Source organism: Diadema setosum, chromosome 7 (assembly GCF_964275005.1).
Source record: "Diadema setosum chromosome 7, eeDiaSeto1, whole genome shotgun sequence".
In the NCBI taxonomy this organism is placed as follows: Eukaryota; Metazoa; Echinodermata; class Echinoidea; order Diadematoida; family Diadematidae; genus Diadema; species Diadema setosum.
The window spans coordinates 17,539,141-17,566,070 of record NC_092691.1 but is presented as its reverse complement, the minus strand read 5'-3'; the positions used below and the strand labels follow the sequence as shown (position 1 = coordinate 17,566,070).

The window sequence follows — 26,930 nt, the reverse complement described above, 5'->3', positions numbered from 1 at the left end:
TATATATATATATATATATATAGATATATATATATATATAAAACACAATGCTTATATAGCGCATATCACTACCGTGGTGTCTCTATGTACTGTAGGAAGCCATTTAAGCCTATAATGGTACTAACCTTAATTATAGGAGCTGTGCTATTGTTAGTTTTCCACTTACAAATTTTAAGTACTTCCAAACATGTTTGTTTATTACGCTCAAACTGTTTAATATTCTTTATATGATGACGCTTTTCCTATAAGAAACAATCTTGGGTTTTGTTTTGTTTTTGTTTTTGGTTTTTTGGTTGTTTTTTTTTTGGGGGGGGGGTTGGGGTGGTTCATGAACAAATTATTTCATTCAGCCAGTCATATCAACTTCATGCACTTTAATGATGATGACTTGGAAAAAAACAAAACAAAAACGTTCATGCCAGTAAAGTTCATTTCATTGAAATCCGTATCAACTTATCAGGCGTCGGCAGTGTCATCTATATAGGGGAATGCGTCCGTTGTACCATAGTGTTTAGGAACAGGAGATCTGCAGGAAATCAGTTTTATACCTTTGACTCAAACACACGCATGGATTCCCATTTGAGTATCAACTAACACTGACAGTTTAAAACGAAATCTCCAATGAAAAGTCAAGTACACTTTTAGAAGAAAAAAAAAATATTGAGCCGGATGGAGGGTTGCACAGCTAGTCCTGAAGTGAATAGTTCTATTGGAGGCACCAAGGCTCATAGTTTTGAGAAGAAACCAGAAATTAGGCAGAGTATAATTTGTCTGGTATAAAAAGAAAGGTGGAAATGAAGTGAGAATTAAGTCGTGTGGTAGATGCAATGTCGTGGAGGGATCCTACCATGCGGAGCAGCATTGGCGCGAGTACAGCTGTATGTCACACTTCGCTTTTTGACGTTGACCGCAGGAAGCAGTGCGCGTTATACTGTATCAGAATTCCTTTGTGATGTCACAATTGCTTTGCGACACAGTAAACAAAGTGTGTCCATACGAAGCAGCGCGCAATGCCACGATTGCTTTGTGATGTCACAATTGCTTTGTGTTTGTGATGAAACAGTGGCCTTATTGCTAAAAGAACGCGCTCAATCTGGGTCATACGTCAGGAATGCAGCTTCTCATGACGTCATCACGGATCTCGTTCGCGTCAGTGGACCCTGGCCTAGAACATCGCTTGCGTTCGTGCGTATACCCCTGTCGACAATAAACAGCACGCGCTATACGCAACAACGACGGCGCGCTTAAGATCCGCGCAGAGAATGCAGCTTTTTTTTTTATGACGTCACCACGCCACTCGTCACTGGGGCTCTTTCACATAAAACTAATATACGTCTCCTTCCTACCATACCACCTGTTCACTGGCTAGAGTCATGAAGGGATCTCTGGCTGTTGGCACGAGCCTGACGCACCCGAGAGAGAATCAACCATGCAGCTCCAGCTCCGTCCTACATCTTTTGCGACCCGAGACGAGGACTCAACTCGACAGTTCATCAGCTACCCTCTTTTGAGAACCAACCCCATACGCATGGTCCACCTACGGGGCTGGCGTAGCTTATCCTCCTCGTTAGCTGTGCTATGTACAGCTAACGGAGAGCTACCTTAAATCTGAAAATTGTAGTCATCGAAGGAAACCTATAGATCTAATCTGCAACCTGCAGCTAAAAGATCGGGTTTTGTTTCAACCAATTTCAGGTCAGCCTGTACAGGAATTGATCAAAGAACTCGAGGGCTGATCTCTTGCATCAATTTTACCTACCTCGGCTCACCCATCAGGACTGATGCAACAATAATATAATGAACAAAGAATATATGCCAGAGTCAGCAAGGCAAGTGCTGCATGCTTACGGGCGATTGTGCAATTAAACGGATATTGAAACAGCATGACATTATTCACCTATGATACAGACAAACAACCCAGCTATCTTCCCGTTCAACTCTTGACATTTGGGAGCTATGAGCTTCATAGGTTATATGAAAAGGTTCCACAAGATCACTAATCAGCAGCTACTCGAGATGGACCGGTCATTGTATGTTCTCCGCATGTAATGGATTCTTCGAAAATACATGAACCAATTAACAAGCAAGCTCTCTACTGCGAACTCTTGGAGAGGGAGATCGCAAGATCGAGGTGCACCGATTAGATAATGCAATACCAGGATCCCCGTTAAAGCAACCTGAAAAAAAAAAATCCCATATCGTTTGACACTTTTGAGAATGTTACAATAAACCGCCTTGCATGAATAGAAGGCAACAGCAGAGATTTGAAAAGGGTCAGAGGCATTTAAAAGAAGCCGACCCTCTGTGTTAGAGCTATATGGGGGAGATCAGGTTATTGATGCACATGCCTCGATCCTGATGTTGATATCTGGACCTGCAGCATCTGCGATCATCCTTGCAAATCTCGCATTGGCTTCCCGGCAGCCATAGAAAGACACATGATGATGCACAATCATGTTTGACTTATCGACCCCGACTATACAAACTGAAATTGATTGAAGACGTCATCCTCGTCAACGAGGGACGGGGGACAAACTGTTTGATCTCACTCCATTCATAAATTGTATTCAAGTTGAACATGGAGTGAATTCTTACATCTTAGGCGAAGAGAAGAGTGGAGCTAAAGTACTCGGTTCATTGATCATCATATCGATAATTCAGTCATACGATCACTCGGGAGCAATTATAAACTTTCGATTGAAGAATCTCCATCTTCATTTCGGTTCTTGAGGTGCAGATAACAATGGCCATTTAACTTCTATACAATGTATAGTTTGTTCATCTTCTGTGTATGGAAAAGACTCGTTCAGTTTCCTCGACGCTGAAGTTTTCTACTTGACATTATATGGCATGTGAATTGCCATGTATGCCTTACCAATCTCACTTTCATCTTCATTATTGATGGCTGCAGTGCTTTGACAGAGTAAACCGTGCTGAAAAAAGAACGAAACAACAACAAGAACAAAAAACAAAACAAAAAAACAAAAAACAAAAAACCATCATTGTTTGGAACCGTTTGCCGCGCGATGAAGTCGAGCCGTCTGAAAGACTGGAATCGAATAAACACACGTACATAATGTGAGTATAATTATGATATAGTACAGTATCTATACTATCGATACGTTTCGTAGCCAATGTACATAATAGCATTGAAAAAATCATTAACAAAGACAACGATATTATGCTTGTTTGATGTTATGATCCACGTGCTTGCAATAGCTCGGACGAAGTGGCTCGAGGCCTTAAATTTCGTGCATGCGTACTATCAGTGCAGGACAGATGGCATACCTAACAGGAGAAGATCATTAAAAAAAAATCATAGTTTTAATGTGTTTAGGAATAAGATTAGCAGCCAACCTTTCACACCTGCCAGACGGTCCCTAATCTTGTCTGTAGAGGGCTCACATTGTCACAAGCCATGCCCAAGCACAAGCCATGCCAACTTCGCAGTTCCCTCGAAATCAATTTCATTTTTTTTTAATTAGAGGTACACTTTAACACATTCATGTAAGGCCTATTTGTAGTATATAGACTGTGACCATAATAATGCTGAAGGTTGTGTTCTTATAGCTGTCGCATGATTTATTTGTTTCTTTTTGTGTTATGGGAAGCTATAAGGGTCACTTTGATTCAAGTGTCAAATCTAGAAGAGGTATAGTTATTATACGGATCAAGACCATACGACCCACGATCCGAAGTTAAATTTCTAATAACATGTCCTTGTATCTATACATAAAACATGTCGGGTGTAATTCAAGATGGAATTTACATCCTCATAATCAAATACACCTCTTATCACTTCTGATCAGTGGAAATTGCATCTAAATTGGTATCAGAGTCAATTAATATGTGTATGTGTGTGTGTGTGAGAGAGAGTATACATACTTTCCTTTAACGGGGAATTTACCTAAAATAATGGATTTATATGTAAAAATATCAGTAGAATGGTATCAACTGAGTTTGAGGAATAAAAGAACAATCCGATAAAATTCGGGGTGATGAAATTACCGCATGTATCTTGCTTGTTTTTCTCGCTTTGTGTGATATTTCGCTTTCACGCATGATAAGGATTTTTTTCTTTCCTTTGATATAATGTATTCCTTCATGATCCATCCTTGAGATTTTCATTTATAATTATTGGTTAAAGGGGGATTTATCCCACATACATAGTTATCATAATAACAGCTATATTTGAATTCGCGACGAATGCAAAAAATACTATTAATATCAGGCCTACATAACAAGCAAATGCTATGGTGTTTTTTTTTTGTTTTGTTTTGTTTTTTTTTGTTTTGTTTTTTTTTTTTTTACTAGGTTGAATATCGCATATACAAAGATGTGCAAACATCGCATGAAAAGAAGGCTACAACACTCGTGATGTCCGCGTTCCGTGCATGCACTCTTATTCACCTTTATAATGCGGTGATACAGATATATGATTACAGGTAGAAGAAAATCAGACGGAAAGCGTCGTTGTTACAATAAACCAAGTAACCATAATGAATATATACAGCTAGGTTCAAAAGCTGGAGTTCCAACAGGCAGTTTATATTCAAAACAGCTGTCAATTTTCTCGGGATGCACTACAGAATTCCACGGATAATACCCTTTGATGACTGCGGCTTGAGGATGATGTCGCCATCTTTCTGAGCAATCTGAAGATTCATTTGGACCTCTAACAATGTCGGGTGGGCCTATATACATTTTGTTTGCCTTTACATTTAACGACATGAATACCACTTAATGATACAACATTAAAACGAAAATCAATCCCGTGAAGAGAAATGTGCAAAAGTACAAATTAGAACTAAGGGCCTATGATATGAAAGTGTTTGCAAGTGACCCTTCTTGAAAACCGACATACATTTTATTTTATTTTATTTCTGCATTCCTTTTCATACAATAAAGCCAAATGAACAAAATGCGGGGTAATTATGTAGTTATTATATTATAATTATATATCGGCTAATTCCAACAAATTAAACTGTTATGATAATAATCCCTTATCAAGTACAAGTAGGCCTATACAGGTCTTTATATGATATATCATTTTGTCAGATTTGTGTTCTGATCTCGGGTCACCATATTTCTTTTTCTTTCACTTTGTGGCCAAAATGGAGTGTTATATGTCTCCGCTTATTTCAGGCCGCCTAAATTTCAAATCTGGGCCACTGGAGAAAAAGTTAGTGTTGAGCCCTGCATTTTGTATGATCCCTCATCTTTTCCTATAGTATAGGGATGGCGCCGAAAGTAAATCAATCATCAAAATAGTAGCTTGTCATTATGCAATGGGACATCCGGGCGAGACAGATCCAGTTTTGCACATTATTTCAAATATTTTTGAGTGGCGTTTTCTTTTTCTTGTACATCTGTATGTAAATGTATATTCTATTATGTTATGAATGTTTTGAATGTTATAACTGTTATAAATGTTGTGAATGTTATAAATGTTTTTATATGTTATAACTGTTTATATATGCTATAACTGTTTATATATGTTACATGTTACAGTAGGCCCCACTCACAAGCTGTGCTTCTTAGGGACTATGTTTGGTTTGGTTTTCAATAAACTGAATTGAATTGGATTGAATTGAATATGGGTTCATCTCTCGATCATTACTTCTTCAATGCTACCCGCCCCCATTGAGGGGTTGCTGCTGTGCTGCCCCCCCCCCCCCCAATTGCACCCGGAAGTACAACCTGTACTAGTAATCACTGCACTGGATGGCTTCAGCTCTCTCGACTCCGCTCTCAGTGCGTGTAACGTACCTACCTGTACGTTGATTGTTATTGCGCGGACAGCTGACAAGCTCAAGTGTAAGCTGATAGAGACATTTGACATGCAAGCCGTTGGTATATACCTCGTTAATTAGTTGAAGCTTCAGGTAATACACAATTGTATGTCTAGACCTGAGCCAGTATGTTTTTGTTTGTTTGTTTAGCATGGCTGTAGTGTAGTGTTGGCTGTAGCTGTATGCCTGTTTGAGTGTTTTGTACTGTATACTGCAGGTGGTAACGCAATAAACCATGTAGGCCTATGTGTACGTGTGGGCCACACGTAAATTACTAGCCCGACCAGACGCCGTTTTGTCTACAGCGCAGCGACAGGGCTGTGTAAGCTTTAACCGCACCAGCGACCCCAACCCGTACCGAGCTGTTACGTTACTGGTTACAGCGCCCCGTGCCGGGGTTACGAGTAGGGCCTATGTAGTATAGAATCTGGTCAGTAAAGTACGGGTACGTACAGATAGATTGTGGGTAGCTACTGTAGCCACCTAACTCGGCTCGGTAAATTTACACTGTTTATGAATTAAAAACAATGAAACAATAAACTCTCTTCAACTTGATGCTTTGTAGATCACAGATGCCATAGATGGCCATGGGCTGGCCGTGCTGGTTGACATTCATTCAGATGGTCACAGCTAGCTGCCTGCTGTGAATTAAATTTTAAACTTTATTATGCAATAAGCCAATATGCTGGGATCGCTATGAAGAAATCAATCATGAATTGTTACTCATGTAAATTTACTCATTTTGTTACTCGTTACTCATTGTTATTCATTTTCCTTGAACAGGTAACAAAGTAGAGACTGCTGCATTGTAAGTAGGAACAACATCATCCCACACAATGTCTTCCACAACTACAACCACTCCTGGCTCCGATGCATTTGTTGACTCCTTGCTGTCGATGGTCAATCATGAGGATCTTTTGGCAATCCTGAGTGCACAGTCCCAGATGCTGGTACGCTTTGAAAAGACAAATGAAATGCTCTCCAACTTCAACCGCTTGAGTGCCAAGCGCTACGAAAAGACTGTGGAGCAGTTCAAGGAGCACACTGATACTTTACTAAAAATGAAGAAAGACTTGGACTCAGTTTTTCGTAGGATAAGGTGGGTAGAGAAAAGTGTTAGCATTTGCTAACTTCACTGTGTGTTTTAATCATAATTTACATTATTTCATACACTTTAGGTGAAGGATTTATTTCAGATACTAATTGTGCTATATGTAGTGTCATCCTACCTTTACAGGTCAACTGAGCTGAAGGGTCAAGGAAGCTGTTAAAGGTGCATAGTCCCGGTAGTGTAGAGGGCACTATTGATGATACTGCCGATCACTGTTAGCATTGATACGAAGATTACGGAAGTTGAGCTGTCATCAGGAATAAAGTGCGTAGGTGTTGCTAAGTAACGTTGCCTTCCTTGTCTTCTCTGCGCATCGTGCAGTCTGTTGTAATGCCAGGGTGCGTGCATATGTGCTTGTTATTATGACATCACAAAAGAAGTTTGCTAAAGCTGTCATCCCCCTCAGCCGAATCATGAGCCGAACTGTGATCCGACCACTGACTACAGTGAATCAGACTTCTTCGGACTCGGGGAAGTAGGCCACAGCGTAAGCGCTAAAGAGGAGTCGATGGCGTAGGTCTCTATAGGAAACTTGCGCCGTGCGCCCGCGTACGCATTTGACTAAAACGCCGGGACCATGCACCTTTAAAACTTGTTAATCATACAGTGTCTCTTACTGCATATATGTTGTATGTGTAATATCTAGCTGAGTGTTGCAGACTGTCTACATTTATATAAGACTTATTTTTACTAAGCCATTTGAAACAGAGTTCCTTGTGTATGATAAAAACACATACTATAAAATGTTTGAAGAAACACTTTGACAGACGTAAACTGAATACTATTGTGAGAATCACTTGGATGTGATGGGAAGTTGACCAGGAACAAGTTAGTGAACACTTGACATAACCTATCTGTTTGAATTCTATCGCTGTGTTCATTTGAGTGTAGTTCAGTGTAGTTTGATAGGGTGATTTCTCACCGTCAGTATCATAAAATGCAATGAACCACAGTTTCTTTCCATTGCAGGGGATTGAAGAGAAAACTGGCCACTGATTACCCTCAAGCATTTGTTGGTAGGTATTTTATTTATTTATTTATTCATATTTTGTTGCATGATCAGGGCTCGACACTAACATTTTTCTCTGATGGCCTGTTTAGGCCACCAAGATCTTTGCGTTTGAAATTTCAGTGGCCCCAAAACTGGAATGTAGTGGTTCAAAATAAAAGGAGTATGAAAATTCAATTTCAACTTTAGATGCCGTATTAGGCCACCAAAAGATAGCCTTTTTGGAATTTTGGAGGCCCCATATCAACTTTTAGTGGCCCTGGGCCACTGCTAATGTCAAGCTCTGATGATGAAAATGTACAAACAATACTGTACTTTCTGTCTATCAGTTTGTGCCAAGGGAAAGTATGAATTTTTTTTTTATTAGATATTTGAGTTTTTGTATACATTGAGTTTTATTTCCCTTTTTCAATCTTTTGTGTTTAAAGAAGTATTTGGACCTCTGTGAATCATTTGACCCGGGTAGATTTTTGACTTGTAAAGTTGTAGGGCTTCAATTCAGGTGAGGTAGACTGTATAGAAAAATGTAGCCTCTAGCAGGGAGGTGCTAGAGAAGGAGATGCAACTAAAGCTCTCCTTTGAAGTTATGCGCGGCACCGCCGAGAAGTTATGCATTCAACTACAGGTGTTACCCATGTGCTTTGACAAAAGAGAGCATCAATAATCGGGACTAGCGCTCTCACATCTAGAAATATTTGCTCCTACTGCAATTCGCTCTCTCTTTCAATGTGATGGCAACAATGAATTTGTGTACCTTGAATTGGAACAGCGAATCAAAATGCAGTGTAAAACTCACAATTTTAACAGCAAATAGTTTAAAAACACGCTGGAACACGCTTTAACGGAGTACTTTATTTGAAAGATCAAAATATCCCCTTATTAACAGATAGAAAATTAACATACGGAAATGTGCGCATTATAGAAAAAAAATTAGGTTTTTAAGAGGGCCTAATTTTCATTTCCTTTCGATTTGCGAATTACGAAGAAACTAGAAATACATGTTAATAATATTGAATTCTTTCCTTAACTATTCTAAATCAATTCGAGTATTTCATTTAAAATTTTGCGGTGAAATAAAGCTTGTAATTCAACAAAAGGTGAAATGCGTTCTTTGTCTCCGAACTTCGTCTTGCAACTAGAGCGGTGCCGAGCATGACTTCAAAGCGTAATGGAATGCTAGACATCCCATTGTAACGCCTTGAACCCAGACATGTGTTTGCATGAATTACGAAGAGTTGCCACTCCATCTCTGTAACACCTCCCTGCCTCTAGCATGCGGAGTGGGTAGTTTATGACTCCCAGTATACAAGAATGTATGTGTAATCTAGTCCCATGTGCCCGAGTCATGATGTATTACATTGTTTTCTTAGCCAGCCAATCATTTTTAGAAATATTTTATCTGTGTTCATATAACAGAAAAAAAAAAGAGATTGTCAGGCAGAGAGCCAACAACACATCAGATCTGGAACCATTCAGCATCACAGTGTATTTTTGCCAGTGAGCATTTTCAATGAAGTCGAAGATAGTGGGTGCAGTAGCTCAGCTAGGCAGCCTTTAATGTGTGACTCCCACAATATATAGATCAATAATTGTCATTGCTTTTTTTTCTCTAATTATCATACAGCTGCTCTGGAGGATATAGTTCCACCAGATCTTGATGAAGAAGAAGAAGATGCTGATTTTAAGGGGCATCACCAACGCTTGCCTACACATCAGTGGAAGGAGAATCCACCCCAAGGTCCTTCTGTCGGCTCCTTACCATCTCATCATTCTCACTCCTTGGGCACACAAAGCGGGGTCAAAGCTACAGAACCTGTTACAAAAGAGTCTGCAGAATCACAAAATGCTTCTTTACAAAGTGATGCCACTAACAGATGACAATTGACTGCTGGAGTATAGCCCCTTATCATGTCATATTTAGGGACAAATACAAGATGCTAAAATACTGTGTGAGAAAAGTCATTATTTTATGTGTAGTATCAAATGTCTGCTATGTATCTTGCAGAAGCCTTATACTGACCTGCTGATCTTTTCTTTCAGATTGTAGAACATTAAAAGGCCAGGCACAGTTAAAAAAAAAGAAGAAGAAAAAAAAAAGCAACATGTGACTAATTATGTCGCACTACTTGCCATGCATGCAATACAGGAAATTGCTGTTACAAGTTAAGGTGCAGAAAATAATAAAACAAAAAGAAGGAGATTTGGTGTAAATGCATCAGAGAAGCTTGCCATATTACTGTAATTGATAACATAGGATCAATCACGTAACAAGGCTACAGCAAGCAGCAGAGCAACGGACTTCTGATTTTTAATGCAGGTTGTAATAATAGTAACAACAACAGCAGCAGCAGCAGCAGAAACAACAGCAACAATAACCTTTTATTTACCCATGGTAGCATTTTCAGTGTTGCCCCTGATGTACCAGAAGACCCTTATCGCAATAGTCAGTTTCTCAAAGTAGGCATTTGTGTATACTGAAAAGACCTGTGGTCCTACAATGTACATTGTAAAATGCACTCTTCTTAATGCAGACCTGTAAATCTCCCGCTTACGGCACAAGTCTCACTCTTGGCAACCTATTTAACACTCACCCGCCCAACTATCATTTTCTCACGCCTCCCAGAAAGAAAATAATGCTACAAGTAGACATCTAGATCAATGATAAATGTTGGATGAGAAGCCTCTTTATGCTGAACTGAGTAAAAGTTAAACCTCCTCCTTATTCTTTTTGTTGGTTAGAGGATACCTACGAGGCTGTATTTGACAGCCATTTTCCTTTCTAGATAAATGATCTAAAGAGGTCTCTAAAATAGAATTCTGCCATCTGCTAATACTAAGCCATATCAGTTATACAGGCATTCTGTATAAACTCATTCACCCTTGAGCAAAATTTGGGTAGAAAATACTCCAAATGATGTCTCGCAGGATCATCTTCTGAGGAATAGATGAGAATTATGCAAGTAAAATTGTATGACAAGTGTGCACCAATGGGGGGGGGGGGGAACTTCTTTTGCTTCGTTAAATTGCAATTTCTCACTCCCACTTAGTTGAGAAATTGGCAACTCTGTTAATAGTGGTACAGTGGACTCGCGTTATAACAAAGTCCTCGGGACTGGCAGTTTTCTTTTGTTATATCAAAATTTCATTATAACCGAACATATAAACAATGAAAAACAGAGTGGATGATGTTGCAGCCTGAACTTTTACTTTGTTGTAACTGGAATTTCGTTTTAACCATGTTCGTTATGACGGGAGTGCCCTGTACATTGTACATGTCCATTTATGCCTGCACATATTTCCATTAAAGTGAAAGGCTGCTTGCCTTACATCAAGTTATTGATTGCCAAATTTTGGATACTGCATGAAGTTCATATGTATGTGTTTGGTAGTGGTGTTGGAGGGGCAATGTCAAATAAGTACCCACAATGTAAGGTTTGCTGCTTTGCCTACTGTATCAAATTCAGCAGTCAGGAATTGTTCTCTATGTGGAATAGGGTGATTGGTGATCAATGTGAGAAAGTCTCACTAGTGTTGCACTTGGCTATCACATAATGATGTACAAATTTTCCAGGTACTGTATACGCCACATATTTAGCGGGTCTAAATTTTCGCGAATTGGAACTTCCCGACAATTTCATGATAGTGGTTAAATTCGCAATCGTGGAGTCCTGTACTGAATGGTGAAATGTACACGCATATGTCACATTCATAACGTGGTCAGAGTCGATATTTTCGTGTCTTTAATTTCGCGAATACCACCCGACTTGCGAAATTCGCAAAAATAAAAACCTTTTGAAATATTTGGCGTATACAGTACCGGTATATGGTGAACCTGACACTGTAGTCATGGGGTTTTATCTTACAGAATTGACATGTTTTTTGCATTGGGATGCAGCTTTTGTGCAATCTCTATGAACGATACCTGCTATCATAATCTATTTTAGTAAAGGTTTATGTACAGTGTACTTCCCTACCCTTTTCCCCTTTATTCTGAAACATGTACTGCACTATGTTTCAACAGTACAGGCACAAGAATCAGCTATAAGGAAAATATGGTGGTTCAGACAACCTCACCCTAATTGGATTTGCCAGTCCCCTTTTCATATCACTACCGACACTTCTGGCATAAAAGTGTCATTATTGCCAGGTATTTAAACACTTGTCCATGAAAACATTTTAAAGTACAGCCATCTCTGCAGCTTAAAAATCCCTCCGATTTTATGAAATTCTGGAATTTTTCAGTTTTATCATATTGGTGAACATGTATGTGTCAAAAAATGCGGAGTAGTGAGGCAAACAGATAGATCTCTCATAAGAAATACTGTTATATAAAACACCCGTAATGTGTATACAATAAGTTGTAAGCCATAATGAGTATGATATTTTGGGGATCTGGACTTGTTAGACATATTCATAAGTACAGTGCACTCCCGTTATAACGAACACGGTTATAACGAAATTCCGGTTACAACGAAATAAAATTTAGGGCCGCAACATTATCAACTCTATGTATTTTTATTGTTTATTCATTCCGTTATAACGAAATTTCGTTATAACGAAAGAAAACTGCCGGTCCCGAGGACTTCGTTATAATGGGAGTCCACTGTAGTTGAATAGGACAAATTCATAAATACAGTAGTTGAATCGAGATTCCATGACAGAATGAGAAATAAACATCCCTTTCCAAAAAGAAAAAAAGCTTGGTGCTGTCCCACCTTACATAAAACATAGGCCTACAGGAAGTATGTGTTAGTGGAGATGATGCTGTTGCGACTTACCTTTGTGAATACATGTATCAGGTCACTCACAAAATTTGTGAAAAATAAAAAGACTTCTAAATACACGTGTATATACATATACCCCTCTTTGTACTCAAATTATTCTCTTGCATGTTGGGATCAGTCTGTAGAAAGAACCCTTGTACTAGCATGCTGGTACATGTTATACATTGTATTCTCATTCTGTAGTAATCTCATCCAGCGATGGCAGCACTGAAACTTCAAAAATTCACAACTACTGAACGGATTGTCCGATTTTCCTTGAACTTTCACTATTGTGTTCTGCAAATATTGCTGCATTCACTCAATCCACACATTTATTTAAAAGGTCAACTTGTCCTTAAAGTTCAACCTGATGCACAAACCCATTTACTATGGTACATAAAGGCCATGTCTACCAGAGCCAGTGTCCACCAGAAGACTGCAGTTCTTTGATGACTTTCCCACCACACCTAATTATCGGGTCGCGGTAACATGTTAGTCTTGGCTGGGACTAGCCTGGCTAAATCTGAACAGCTATAATGAATATTAAAGCGTACATTATGTGGCAGAAATGTACATTGTACACTGAAATGTCATACAGTAATAAAAACAAATACCCTGTAACAGTTCACTTTATAAGTAATTGGACATTACCATTTATTATACACGTATCAGAAACAATATCTATAAAACTACCTTATGTACAAAATATTTTATACAGTACCACCTGTATCTGAATACACACATGCATGTGTACAATGGCATGATGATATCATGGTGTGAATGAGTCCACTCAACACGATTGCCATGACTGTGTACAGAATAGTCACTGTTCTGAAACAGCTGCCTACATGTTTTTTTCTGGATTGGCCTTTCCATATGATTTTACCTCGATTTATATTCTTATGTGCATGTGTATTGTTCAGAAGAGAGTAGGGAAGAGATGGGCCCAGAGAGGGTAGGAGGCAAAGAGGAGGTACATACAGTGTACTTGAAACAAGATAGGAAAACCAACAAACTTCACTGAGGGAAAAAAAGAAGAAGAAGAAGAAGAAGGAAAAAAAAAAAATATATATAATATACACAGATACAGGTGTGACCATAAATGAAAATGGAACCACTTCGCCAGAACTTCCATTAATCAATGCATAATCGAGGCTTCAACGTGCTTCATCAGGTCATAATACAATACATGTACATTATTTGGGACTTGCTGTCCCCTTTTCATGTCTCAAGATGATGACTAGATCCAGACCAATGTCATCTCAGATTTTCATAACCATAATGGCCATTTACAACATATGGCAAGTGGAAGAGCACTATTTAATTTTGCAGTCTAAACATGCCACTCAGCAGTGGAACATGGAACTACAAAATAATATGGCATCATAGTCCTGGGTGTCTATCATTAGGCAATTTCTTGTCTTTCTCTACTCACATGACCATGACCAGTGACAATGGAGAGATTTGCATGGGTCAATAATGTACAGTGGACTCCCATTATAACAAAGTCCTCGGGACCAGCAGATTTCTTTCGTTATATCGAAATTTTGTTATAACCGTACAAATAAACAATGAAAATACAGAGTGGATAGTGACGCAGCCTGAATTTTTATTTCGTTGTAACTGGAATTTCGTTATAGCTGTGTTCGTTCTAATGGGAGTGCACTGTATGGGCCACCAGTTGAAGTGCAAATTTACCCCATGTTTAAATTGCTTCAATTTAAAGGATTATCACAGACTTGCATACAAATCCTCAAACTTTCCATTTTTTTAATGGAAAAAAAAAGACCTGCTTAAATGGGAGAAAAAAAAAGACTCCTAAACCCTACTATCAAATTTTAATAGAGGACTTGTACTGTATGTAAATCTGCACCACAAAACCACCAAAAAGTTGCTAGACATGATTTTTTTAGCTAAGGACAGATTCTGAAAGAGCAGACTCTATGCATTAAAATGATGTCTAACTCATTACAAGTAGACTTTCCTAACCTATCATTATAATGGAAAGAAAGAAGAGTCTTGAAAAGCATTTACTGAGAAAAGAGGCTTTGGAGTTACGGGTCTATTCAAGTGCTTAATCTCACTCCCTGCCATGCTCTGTGCAATAATGGGACAAAAACAGGATGTAAAATTCTGTATAGCAACCACAATGAAGGGATTATCTGATTAAGCTGAAAATTCCCACACTACTAAGTTCATTTTATTCATGACTGCTACCAACTTTAGAGGCAGTTATACATACAATCCTTACAAGTTATCAGAGTTGAAAGTGAGCAGTGTGCAAAGAGTGTTCAAGAAATGAAAAGGGGCCTCTAACCAATATCTAATCACAATGTTCTACATACAAAATTGTAAAGAGGTGTCTAGGCTAAGAAACCCCGCAAAAACATGATTTCCTATTCACTTTATCATCCCAAACTTTGACTCATGTAGACCTCCTGCTCTTTCAGAAGATATAAAAAAACTGCATATTGACTAGATTGACCCATTTCACCTATTTTTCAGTTCTCATATAAAATCAAGGAGCATTACTTTTTGTTGCTTTTGTGATGCACGGTCACATAATATTGACAGATAAATCAACAGGTGTACAATTGAATTTGTATTTTCCTCACTCTCACTTCATGACTACATTTATTACTGAAAGCAACTTCATTCATCAAAGTCAGATATCAAGTGTCACACAATGCTGGTAATTCGTTTTATATGTGTACACTTAAGTCATCACATGAATCCTCCAAGCACGCTGACTTGTAATGAAATGATAGATAAGTAAAAATCCCAATCAAAGGATGAATAGTCATTCATGAGGTGGTAGCATTAACCCATTGAGGACAGGCTGATTTTGCTACAACATGCATTTTCCCATAGACACTTGCCCGAGTATACTCGGGGACTCGTCTTCAACAGGTTAACTTTAATTCAGGGCTTGACACTAACTTTTTTCTCTGGTGGCCCATTTGGGCTTCTAAAATCTTTTAAGTTTAAATTTTGGTGGCCCAAAAGAGAATGTAGTGGCCCCAAATAAACAGAAACACACCACTCCATTTTGAATCTTAAGTGCCTGATCGGGCCACTAAATGATAGCCTTTTGGGAAATTTGGTAGCCCAACATCAACTTTTAGTGGCCCATTGGGTCACTGCTAATGTTGAGCCCTGACTTATTGTTTTTCATTTGCAGTATTCAGTGGTACAAAATCAATTCCCATTACATTTATACTAGAAGTATTCTGGAATCTGAATGTGAAATTTCAAACATGTTTCTCTCTGAAGTCGATGTTTACAATGTGCATGCTTATTTATTACTTTAAGAGGAAGAGGGATGGTATGGAACTACAATTGTAGTGACCTATCAGTTTCAACACTGTGATACATGCCTTGTCACTTTCAGCTATTGTCTCCTATTCCTCTCATGAACTCTGTATGTTTGGACACGGTCCCTACAGCAAAAATAGATTGTGCCATATCAGCCCTTGATATTTAAACAAACAAATTTTGTATTGTGCTGTAGATGACAAGAGTGAACAGAAGAATGTGTTTTATTTCCACACCTTTTCCTCATGAGAACTAAAAATTCTCTAGGTGTGCCACATTTCAAGCTGTGAAATGAACATGTCCACCAAAGTGCTTAATCACTGCTGACTGACTGGTGGGTTGAGCTCTTTCAGGGCTCTGTGAATTTCAGCTACTGGAACCTGGTCAGCTGCTGCAGAAGCCTACACATGAAGAAAATGATTTAGCAAAATAATGAATTATTATTAGGTTTCATGTACACATTTTACTATAATGTAAGAACCATCTTTCAAACAATTAATTGTTTTTATGCATGTTTTTTTTTTTTTTTTTTCAAATGCTTTAATGCATTAATCACACACAATTTCTATACCCTATGTCCCAATAAAAATTACAACGGGACCCTCTGCAATGATAACTGTAAACATGAAACTATAAGGTATTACCCACATCTTACAGAAAACCCCATCCGATTTGCTTCAGTGGTCAAAGAGAAATGAGGATCTTTGTAGAACATGTCAGGAATCCCTTCTCTCCAAGTTCTGTCTATTGTATTCCCACATTGTGGAGTTCAAAGAGCATCCAAGTGCTAAACTTGGAAGAAACAGACCCATGGCATGCTTTACAAATATCCACATTTCTCTGTGATCATTTAACAAAATAGAATGAAGTTTTCTGCAAAACATAGGTAAGATGTTACACTTTTCAACCCTGAAATAGCATTCAGACAGTTTAATCACATTGAAAGTTATCAATTCGAAAATCTGTTTGTAATTCTTTTGGGGACATACTGTACACTAGTCTCTGTAAAGTCAGGTACAGTGCACTCTTGTGACAGTGTACAAAAATATTAATAAAGTCTTTGGGACCGGTGGTTTTCTTTGGGTATATCAAAGTTTCGTAACAGCCAAACAGTAAAGTACATAAATGTATCAACAGATAATCTTTTGGCCTGAATTTTCTGCCTGAGTGCACTGTACCACTTAATCAGATACTCTGCCTATTGACATACAAGCAGGACAAACACTTCTGATGCGTTTATATCTACTGTATAATTGTTAGCCATATTGGTTAAACAGGTACGAGTTTTTCAAACAAACATCATCTATTCTTATAATTTTCTGCAGAAAGTCTTTAAAGTGGCTGTACAGTGGCATAAATTCTGAAGAAATTGAGGTGCTGAGGGAAAAATAGTGTTTAGATTTACATTTTAACATGTTAAAGATAATATAAAGTTTTGGTACCTCAAAAGTTTCCCTGAATTTCCTTGTCTTAGTTTGTGTTTCAGGTTAAAGTACCTTTCATATAACTAACACTGTGAGACTTACTCACCCCAAAGTGCTCTCATGTCTTAGCAATCGTGCAATTAACTGCGACCAGCAGCCCCATACGCATAGCGTAATGGGGCTTCGCATTGTAGTATTCAGAATCATGAAAGATTTAGTATCGCGGGTAAATATCAACTTAAAATCCAAAAATTTCTTCAATTTGAAGACTTACCAATTAAGTTGAAGTATTGAAAACAGGCTTCGGGCAACATTTGGTTCTGCCAATAGTCCCTTTCTGTTCGAATTGATGACTGAATTTGACTCGGTCGAGAGGACCTTGGGAGAGCTACATACACTGAATACTACGGCCGGCGCATTGGCACACATCACATGCGCACAAATTTCAAATCCATGAACGGATTAGATGTTTGTGTGCGCATGCGCTGGCCGTCAATTCAGTGTAGCTCTCCCAAGGTCCTCTCGACCGAGTCACATTCAGTCATCAATTCGAACAGAAAGGGACTGTTGGCAAAACCAAACGTTGCCCGAAGCCTGTTTTCAATACTTCAACTTAACTGGTAAGTCTTCAAATTGAAGAAATGTTTGGATTTTAAGTTGATATTTACCCGCGATACTAAATCTGTCATGATGCTGAATGCTACAATGCGAAGCCCCATTTAGCTATGCGTATGGGGCTGCTGGTCACAGTTAGCTATGCGTATGGGGCTGCACGCTGCTGGTCGCAGTTGTCATGCAATAATGGTTTCGTACAATACATGTACTACCTCGCCGCCGTATACGGCGGCGGCTCTGGTACGAAACCATTATTGCATGATTACTAAGACATGAGAGCACTTTGGGGCGAGTAAGTCTCACAGTGTTAGTTATATGAAAGGTACTTTAACCTGAAACACAAACTAAGACAAGGAAATTCAGGGAAACTTTTGAGGTACCAAAACTTTATATTATCTTTAATTGTTCAGTGAGCAATCAATTCGTCATATCACTACAGGTAGACGCATTTATGCATGCCATGTACATCGTTCAAACTCTTGTGCCAGCACCACACACGCTACTTAAAACTACATGCATAGTGACACACAATCATCAGTATACAATGTATGGTATGTGTCTTAGACAGCTCTGGAGAAAAATGAATAAGCTAACTCCACTTTCAGGCTGTTCGTTGAAAAATAATGCTTCCACACAAGTGGCATACAGAACTGATTGCATTTCTTGTGACTTAAAATGTCATGTTGATGTGACATGTCGAAGGACATTGTACATTTGTGAACAACCAGTCTGCCCTCATGCAAATAGGGCCTCGGTATGGATTACCAATTATCATTAAAATTGCAGTATGGCATCAACAGGGTACAGTATTCAAACAGAATAATTTCATTGGGTTTGAAAGTTGTTTTCCTTAAAAGGCATTATGGGAGAAATTGGGGTTCTGCAAAGGTTGTTGCATGACTTTAGATGAGCTGTGGCTGTTGTGTGACATACACTGTACCATGCTGTGTATTTGATACAGATAGATGTATAATCTAATAGTGTGCGGTAGCTCTGACGCAAATGAAACGTGCTCTCAGTTAATTGGGTACACCGTTCAATCACAGAACAACTGCTCTGCCCAACACCAAGTGGAGGGTACTGTACCACGCAAACATGACATCCCGAGTTTCTATCTATCCCGCCTGAACACAAGATTCTCATGGACTCTTGCCTTTAACAATATGAGAGTTTACCTGGCTGAATGCTTCAAGATGATCTTTGATCTTGTCCTGGGTTCTTACAAGGTTCATCTTGTGACTCCTGATGTTCAGGAGAAGTTGCTGTCCTTCCTCCTCTGTTTGGCGCAAAATTTGTTTGAGTCTCTCCTTTTCTTTCAACTTGGCATTCATTCTCTGGCTGAGGCAGTCTTTCTCTGGCTCCCCTGATGGCCGCCTGCGCACAAATGAAAAAGTTTGATTAATGACTTGGTGTAAAAATATTGTGAGGAAAATAACAATACGGTGTAGTTAAAGAAGCCCTGTGCCAAGTTCCATTGCACATGGTATTAAAAATTAATATGGTCTTTATTTCCAAAGTGGCCTCTTCAGTTCTGTAACCGCTCTACCAGAGGGCTTTGCAATTATCATTACCCTAGTATTGCCAGGTACCCATTTAAACCGTATCAGGGCAATTACCCCCTCCCCCCCCCCCCAACAATTACCCCGTAAATATAAATACTTGGTTAGTGATAAGGTCAGAGTAAAGATTAGTGTTAGGGTTAGGTTTAGGGTTAGAGTTTGGGTTAGGGTTAGGATTAGGTTCAGGTTCAGGATTAGGATTAGGATTAGGGTTAGTGACAGGGGAAGGGTCTGGGCTAATTGTCCAGGGAGAATTGCCCTAGAACCCCCTTATACACAAGGGTCAAAACGTTATGTCCTACGGAAAACGCACAGGACAGGATTAAAACTAGAGTCTTTTCCAGTACGCTACTGCTCCTTGCAACAGTAAGTCACAGCAATATCATTCTGACATGATACCCATGATAGATATGTACATTGAAACTGTATAAATACTGTTTTTTTTTTTTTTAATCAACCCATTCTTTACAGGAACCTGGTATACGCAGATTATTTGCCTTTTTTCCATTGTATGGTTTGTGCTTGTTTCACAATAAAACTCTTATGAAAATGTAGATAGCAATCAAGGCTGAGCTCAGTAGATTTTAGCTTTCGCTCACCCCATGCAGGTGTCTCTTTTGTGTATAACAAGACTTTGTGAGCACATCAGCACACGCTCTGGTCATACCTTTCGCCCGATCGATATTTTCATTGTTCAATGGCACATTGACCGTGGAAAGGGGATGCATGTACGGCTTGACTGCTTTCGCACAGGTGGATTACCAACCTGTGTGTTCTCTGTCGACTTGCAAAAAAGAATCTTGTTTGGTGGTAATGAAGGCTCTCTTAGTATTGCGAGAAGAATAGGTTAAGATATAGTTTTTGACAATGAAATTTTTGCGCAAATCTTGTGAGGCAACAAAATAGTTACTTCAAGACAATGAACTGCATCTAATTAGTTATTTAGAGATTAAGACCACATTAGTTCAATATTTTAGCGTGTTGTTACTTATGGGAGATGGGAGTATTAGTTAACCTGCAAGATTTGCAAAAATAAAGCCAATTGGAATACATATGCATGTATGGTGTACTAAAGTACAAAGTTCATGACTTCAAACATTCTAGTATGTGGGTATGCATTAGGAGTTATTAAATGAACAGTCAAATTTTGGAATCCTTCCCTCCATAATATGGGTACATAACAAATATTTCAAATAATCTGATTCAAGAATTCCTGTATCACTGTGTTCCTTTGTTCAAAGTGTGATAATGAACAGTGAAATCATCTTTCATTACCCCAAATGAAATATCAAACTAAATTTAGATGGAAATTCATAACTTCGTGAATGCTGGGAAGCAAAACATAAATTCTTGACTCTTATTGGTTGAGAGGCAATCAAATGAAGTGTTACTTACCAGGCAACATGAGCTGTATCATCAGTAGCAACTTCAGCAAGTCTATCCAGCTCATTGGAGAGAGGAACAAGATTCTCTTCTTTGATCACAAGCTCCAATTCAGTCTATCATGGGTAACCATACAGAAATCATAGGTTATACTTTGGAGATATCCCTACAACTTCACATCTTATAATCAAGGTCACTAAACAACAGTTTCAGATGACACATACATCAATTATTATACACAATTCTTATACTTTACGTCTGTAGGTCAGCTGAAGTTACCTAAGTACTATTAATTTGTTTGATTTTTCCCACTTCATTAACTTACAATTGTACTCATTCTTACAGTGAAGTCATCTTGAAGTATGTTCTTGGGCACAAAACACTAACATGATTTTTTTTTTTTTCAACAAATCAGTGTACTGTAAAAGTGGTTTCTTTCACGTACAGATACTTTCGCGGGTTCAACGGTGCCGACTTTTTTGTGTGTCTTTAAATTCGCCGTCAGCAAAATCTGTGAATTCAGTCGGCAAAAACTGTTTTATTTTGCACATACAAACCCAAACTATAGTCCAATTATTCTTTTATCTATCAAATAGAAATTAAAATTAAATGCAAGCTTATTTGAAATCCCATCTCTCGAGTACTTTATAACATGCTTGTACCTACATTGCGCGGAATCTTTGTGTGTGCATGTGCGCAATAGCGTTGTAACAAGCGGCGAGTTCAAAACATCTCCTTGCGTGGTTAATTTCGCGCGACTTTACAAAACATTTTCGCGTGATGTTAAATTCGCGGTTCAACCTCAAAGCGCGAAAAATAAAACCTCCGCGAAAGAAACCACTTTTACAGTATGAGCTAGAGAGAGGTCTGACTGCTGACCACAGAAATTATATCACATATTTTTGCAAATGTACAAAGGTCAACGCAGATCAATGCATTGCAGAATTAAATCTGATAGAACCTATACAGCTGGAGGAGTTTCTGGTAGTTTTGCCATTCAATCACTTTTGTGCACACGCCAAAATATGACATACAAGATGTCAACAAACATTTTGTTTCTGTGAAAAGGATTTTCCTCATTGACGTACCTTGATGGATGTCTCAAGCTCTTTCTTGAATTGCTGATAGACCCTCTTTAGGACTTCAGGTTTTCTGTCCAGCATGTGGTTACCATACTGTTTGCTGAAGATGCTGAATCTAAAAAGTGAACATCAAAGTGAGATTAAGACATGATTGTACACAGCTGACAGACAAGTACTGGAGTAGTACAAAATATGTAGAACTTCTTGACAGTGTAAAGCTTGGGTTTGTTTACTCCCCTATAACAGAGCAGCATTAGTAACATCCTCAGGGTAACTACTTAGAGTACATAAATCACACTGTTCCTGTAACCAGTTTTGCAGGCAACTTCTTTGCATGGACTGAGCACACGTTGTACAAATTAAAAAGGATAAAATAAATAATATTCATACAACATGGCAAATTAAAATTATACTTGCAAAATATTTTTGTATTAATATGCAAAAACAAATGAGGGCTATCACAACAGTACAAAATGTTCATATTTTATCATGAAATGCAAATAGTTGTGTAAGGGTTGTACACCAGTTGTACACTGTAAGGGTATTAATGCCTCGGTGAGTTTTGTTAAAAAAAAAAAAAAAAGAAGAAGAAAAATGAAAAAAAAAAAGAAAAAAAAAATCAGTATAGATCTAGTATTTAGCAGTACAAACAGACTTGCTGTACAGTGACAACCGACAGGGCTGTAGGGCAGCACACCACTCTGGGGTGCTGTGACCACATGTACATGTTGGGGTTGATGTACGCAGAAAAATCCATCTGTCCGGAGGAGTCTTTTAGTTTTTTATCATTTTTTTACTTTATCGGTTCTCCTCCGTATTCCATGAAGCCAAACGCAGTCTCCGCGGAACATATCCCTGACTATGTAGATACAGACCCATCTTTCGGTCAAGGGTCGATGGTGCGGTTAGCAGCACACCAACACGTTAAACACATTGGTCATTACACATCACTCACACACATTCCCATCGTCCCCCCCCCCCCCCACATACACTTGTACACAGCATTACTTTAGTTTAGTTACGCTGGATATGTCTGTATCAACAAAAGCCAATAACCAATTTGCAGTTTGTACGTACATTTGTGGGCGACACTTTGAAATGATTTCTACATTAGCAAATATGATTATAGATCTAGTGGGCGTTGTCCAATAAATTTCTGCATTTGTGGGCGATTTTTGCAATTGGGGCAAAGGACATTCTTCCCCGAGTGCCAGACACAACCACGCAGAATGTGTAATGCTCTGCCCCAAGAGGCCTTGAACTGCCTTTAGTTCAGTTTAAGCAAGTGGTGCAGGATATTCAACTCTGCTAGATGGGAATGGGTTATTTTTTAGCTGCACGAGAAAATGTACCGTACCCATCTAAACTACAAATGTAGTAACTTTAACCTGCACTGTAATTTGTAATTTGTAATTTGTTGTGTATACATTACTACCTCATGCGTGTGTCTTTACCATCCAGCCACACTTGTGTGCTTGTAGCCACAGCCCGAGACGCTGGATACAGCCATATTCGTGGATACAGCCACACTCTTGTACATACGGAGATACAAACAAGTCACGTATCTTTGTTTGGGGAACACGCAGCACTGTGCTGTTAGCCACATACACTGTAACCATCCAATTGAATACACTATGACCACCTCGCTCGCAAAGCGATGAAAATAACCTCATTTATTCATACTTCTAGGCAATGTTATTTTCTTGCAAGTACAATATTTATTTTTTCACTCCATAGTAATATCGCATTTGTTTGATATGATGGAGTGAAGATCAAGAGCAAAGTTGCAATTGATTGGGGGACTTCGGATTAAAATTGCTTTGACAGATCAGGGTACTACATAGAATACATCATTACATGGTATGTAAATTAGTAATAAGTGTTTAGTAGACAGTGCAGTAGTTCATTGGCTGGGTCTTCGGCTGCTAACAAGCAAGTGGCGCTCTGAAAATAACCTATTTTTCTTGAAATTATAGACAGCTTAATTTTCTTTAAATGGTTTACAATTCATTCTCTTTTTTTCTCCATGTTTTTTTTTTGGGGGGGGGGGTCTTGTCACAAACATTAAGGCATTGCAACATAACACTACAGTCACTACACTCTACAGACTACAGTCCGTAACGGGCGCCGTGCGCCAGCTTCGCATTCTGCTCAAACGCACAAACTTGCCCAAACCAATCGATAAATCACCAAATGCTGCAGTACAATGAAAGCATTTAGGCCTAATTACTCACGCTTTCGTTCCTCTCGCATAGAGCTTGCATCATTCTAGAGGTTCTATAAGTGGTGATTATCAAGCGGTGTTCCTTGCTGGATTTGCGCATAAATTCTACATTTTTGTCACTGTTTCGTGTACAAAAGACGTACTTTTACACTTAAACTGGTCATTTCAAAGAAAAACAATCATAAATTTTTCATACAATCTGCAATTGGCATTTTCTCTACAACTTTACTTCACTATTTATTTGTCCAGCTTAATAGAAATCAATATAAATTTTAGCCATGATACTATTGATAGCTATCATGGCTATACTATAGGAGTTAGATGGTTTCTAGTTCTACATAGATTTCAAAAGCATGACTATTTTTCTAGCTACGTTTGTGTCTCGGAATGATGGTGGCCCACAGGAAGTTATTCCACCATGGGCCATGGATGGCATGAATAGTTAAAACGGGGTCTCACTAAGGTAAGGGCATAAGGCCGAAAAAAAAAAAAATGGAAGGTACTTTCATTGGACTTTCACAGGAAGGTACTTTTTTGGAGCTGTTTGCAAAATTTAACAAAAGGGGTCATAGGCCTATACTGTAACCGCAGTACAAAGCCGTTTCAGAACAGCTTTGTGTTTATCTTGCTTCAAAGGACTTCTAGAACCAGAAACCTGTTTCTGAAAGCACAAATTTGCGGCTTTTGAAAAAATTCCTTGAAAGCCGTTTGGAAAACCCGTTTCTGCCGAGAAAAAGAGTTGATAAATGCACCCAAAGATGAACGCTAAGTGTTTGTCAGTGAGTGTTTCTGCCTCGCCTATATGGGCCCTGGCAAGACGTAAATTTGAATGAATCCCTTGGAGTTTTGAGTGCATTAAAGTTGCACCACATCCTGTACAAAGTTGAACTAGATCTTTTTAGACCTCTAGAACTCGAAGTAAACTTTACTGCCAGAAACTAGCAGAGGGATGAGTGTAAATTTATTACGAGATGCATTGCCAAAGTTACAAAATTACATGGGTAAAAAGGGTATAATTACATCGTAACTATTAAAAAAAACCAAAAAAAAAACCAAAACAATTAAGGGCAAACAAACAATTTTTTTTTTTTTTTTTTTTGCCTAAGGCTAAACTCACGTCAGAGCTAACATGTAGTATAAACACTACAATGACAGTGACTTGACCAAACGTTACAGGGATCTAACGTTAAATTTACTCGCCTTCTCGCATTTGGGGCACCACCTATCGGCAGGGCACCTTCCCATCGCCCCATCGGCACCCAGCGTATCATGGCTGTTTGCGTATAGAACGAAAAGGTACGCGCGGGATTAAGTGTCATTAGCTATAAAGACAATAAAAACGAAGAAACGAAAATCAAACTCAAACAAACCAAGCTAAAAATTACACATCCGCTCAGTAACAACGCATGGCTGTGAAATTCACGTGTATTAGGCCTACCTATATAATATATGCGGTGAAATTCACGTGTATTAGGCCTACCTATATAATATATGCGGTGAAATTCACGTGTATTACCTATGCTGTGAAATTCACGTGTATACCTATGGAGGGGAGGGGGTGCCGATCGCAAGGTAACCTTCACAGCTGCGCGAAGAAAACGGAACGCACGCACTAAAATTGCGCTATTTTAAAACGGAGATTTATAATCAACGAGACGGTCACGACATTCAAAACTGCAGTATTTATGGCATATTTGAGGTAAGAATTAGGCGAATTTGTGTTACATTTTTAGAATAAACAAGCTACAGATCCTTAGGGTGACGATAGGCGATAGGTGGTACCCCCAACCCTACGCTAACCCCGGTGCGGGGCGCTGCCAGGCCATGTAAGGTACGGGTTGGGGTCGCTGTAGCCCGACCAGACACTGTTACGCTATGCGAAACTCCGACGTACCATGTACAGCGACTGGGCTGTGTATAGTTAGGGTCGCTGGTGCGTGCGGTTAAATTTTTACTCGTACTCGTGAACTTACTTGGCAGAATCCATGCACTTCTTTATGGTCTTCCTCAGGGCATCCCTGAGGTGTATCATACGCTTTCCATCCTTATCATTGCTCACGTTTTCGTTCACTTCAGTTTGAGGTAATTGGGACTTGGAGTCTGGTCCTTCTCCATCGTCAGTTCTCTTTTCGTGCCGAATCTCCTCTTCAGTCTTAGCCGCCATTTGTAACTCCCGCGCGTATGCACTGAGCTTCCGCACCGCGACCGTACCATTCTGTTTACCAATCGAACTAGTCTGGCTTCCAGACCCTCTACTCGTAATTTGCTACACAGGATATGGACGCCCTCAACGTCGAAAACTGGATTAGGTTTAGGCGGTTTTGTCCTGAAACAGAGGCGGTGGTCGAATACACACACTGTCTTGACGCTGTACACTCCGATGAGTGAGTATCGATTTCATGAGAAGCAGCGAAATAAGTTGAACGAAATCCAAAGGAGAAAGATATCTTTGCCGAAATCTCGTCGGAGACGAACAAGTCTCTTTGTTTTGTACCCTTGTTCCGTGTATGCCGCGAAATATGCGCTCTATAGAATAGGGCTTTGATAGAACATTAAACTGAGAGTGCAGAAGTTCGCTGTCCTTGCATTTTTGGCAGTAATGAATTAGTGTGTAGAGAACAGGACAAGCTAAAAAAGAATCATCGAAAAATTG

At 39.0% G+C, this 26,930-nt stretch overlaps 2 protein-coding genes across 2 annotated transcripts; one reads left to right on the top strand and one right to left on the bottom strand.

Moving 5' to 3' along the window:
* The first annotated feature begins 5,854 nt into the window (after positions 1 to 5,854).
* On the top strand, positions 5,855 to 12,896 carry LOC140230936 (kxDL motif-containing protein 1-like). The gene is made up of 4 exons (XM_072311076.1): positions 5,855 to 5,885; positions 6,576 to 6,891; positions 7,873 to 7,919; positions 9,537 to 12,896. The coding sequence occupies exons 2-4, from the start codon at positions 6,629 to 6,631 to the stop codon at positions 9,788 to 9,790; spliced, it is 564 nt and encodes a 187-aa protein (XP_072167177.1). The 5' UTR covers positions 5,855 to 5,885; positions 6,576 to 6,628; the 3' UTR covers positions 9,791 to 12,896.
* A 403-nt stretch (positions 12,897 to 13,299) lies between these two features.
* Positions 13,300 to 26,455, bottom strand: LOC140230935 (polyamine-modulated factor 1-like). Its single transcript, XM_072311075.1, has 5 exons — positions 26,251 to 26,455; positions 22,060 to 22,168; positions 20,984 to 21,087; positions 19,205 to 19,403; positions 13,300 to 16,391 (listed from the first exon to the last, which is right to left on the bottom strand). The coding sequence occupies exons 1-5, from the start codon at positions 26,439 to 26,441 to the stop codon at positions 16,308 to 16,310; spliced, it is 687 nt and encodes a 228-aa protein (XP_072167176.1). The 5' UTR covers positions 26,442 to 26,455; the 3' UTR covers positions 13,300 to 16,307.
* Between the last annotated feature and the right edge of the window lie 475 nt (positions 26,456 to 26,930).

Excerpts from the sequence above, each read along its gene's own strand:
- LOC140230935 (XM_072311075.1), bottom strand. The coding sequence starts at position 26,441 with ATGGCGGCTAAGACTGAAGAGGAGATTCGGCACGAAAAGAGAACTGAC. Across the intron at positions 22,169-26,250 it reads AAGTGCATGGATTCTGCCAA|ATTCAGCATCTTCAGCAAAC; the intron begins GTAAGTTCACGA and ends TTCACTTTTTAG. Across the intron at positions 16,392-19,204 it reads ATCTTGAAGCATTCAGCCAG|GCTTCTGCAGCAGCTGACCA; the intron begins GTAAACTCTCAT and ends CTTCATGTGTAG.
- LOC140230936 (XM_072311076.1), top strand. The coding sequence starts at position 6,629 with ATGTCTTCCACAACTACAACCACTCCTGGCTCCGATGCATTTGTTGAC. Across the intron at positions 6,892-7,872 it reads TCAGTTTTTCGTAGGATAAG|GGGATTGAAGAGAAAACTGG; the intron begins GTGGGTAGAGAA and ends TTTCCATTGCAG. Across the intron at positions 7,920-9,536 it reads TTACCCTCAAGCATTTGTTG|CTGCTCTGGAGGATATAGTT; the intron begins GTAGGTATTTTA and ends ATTATCATACAG.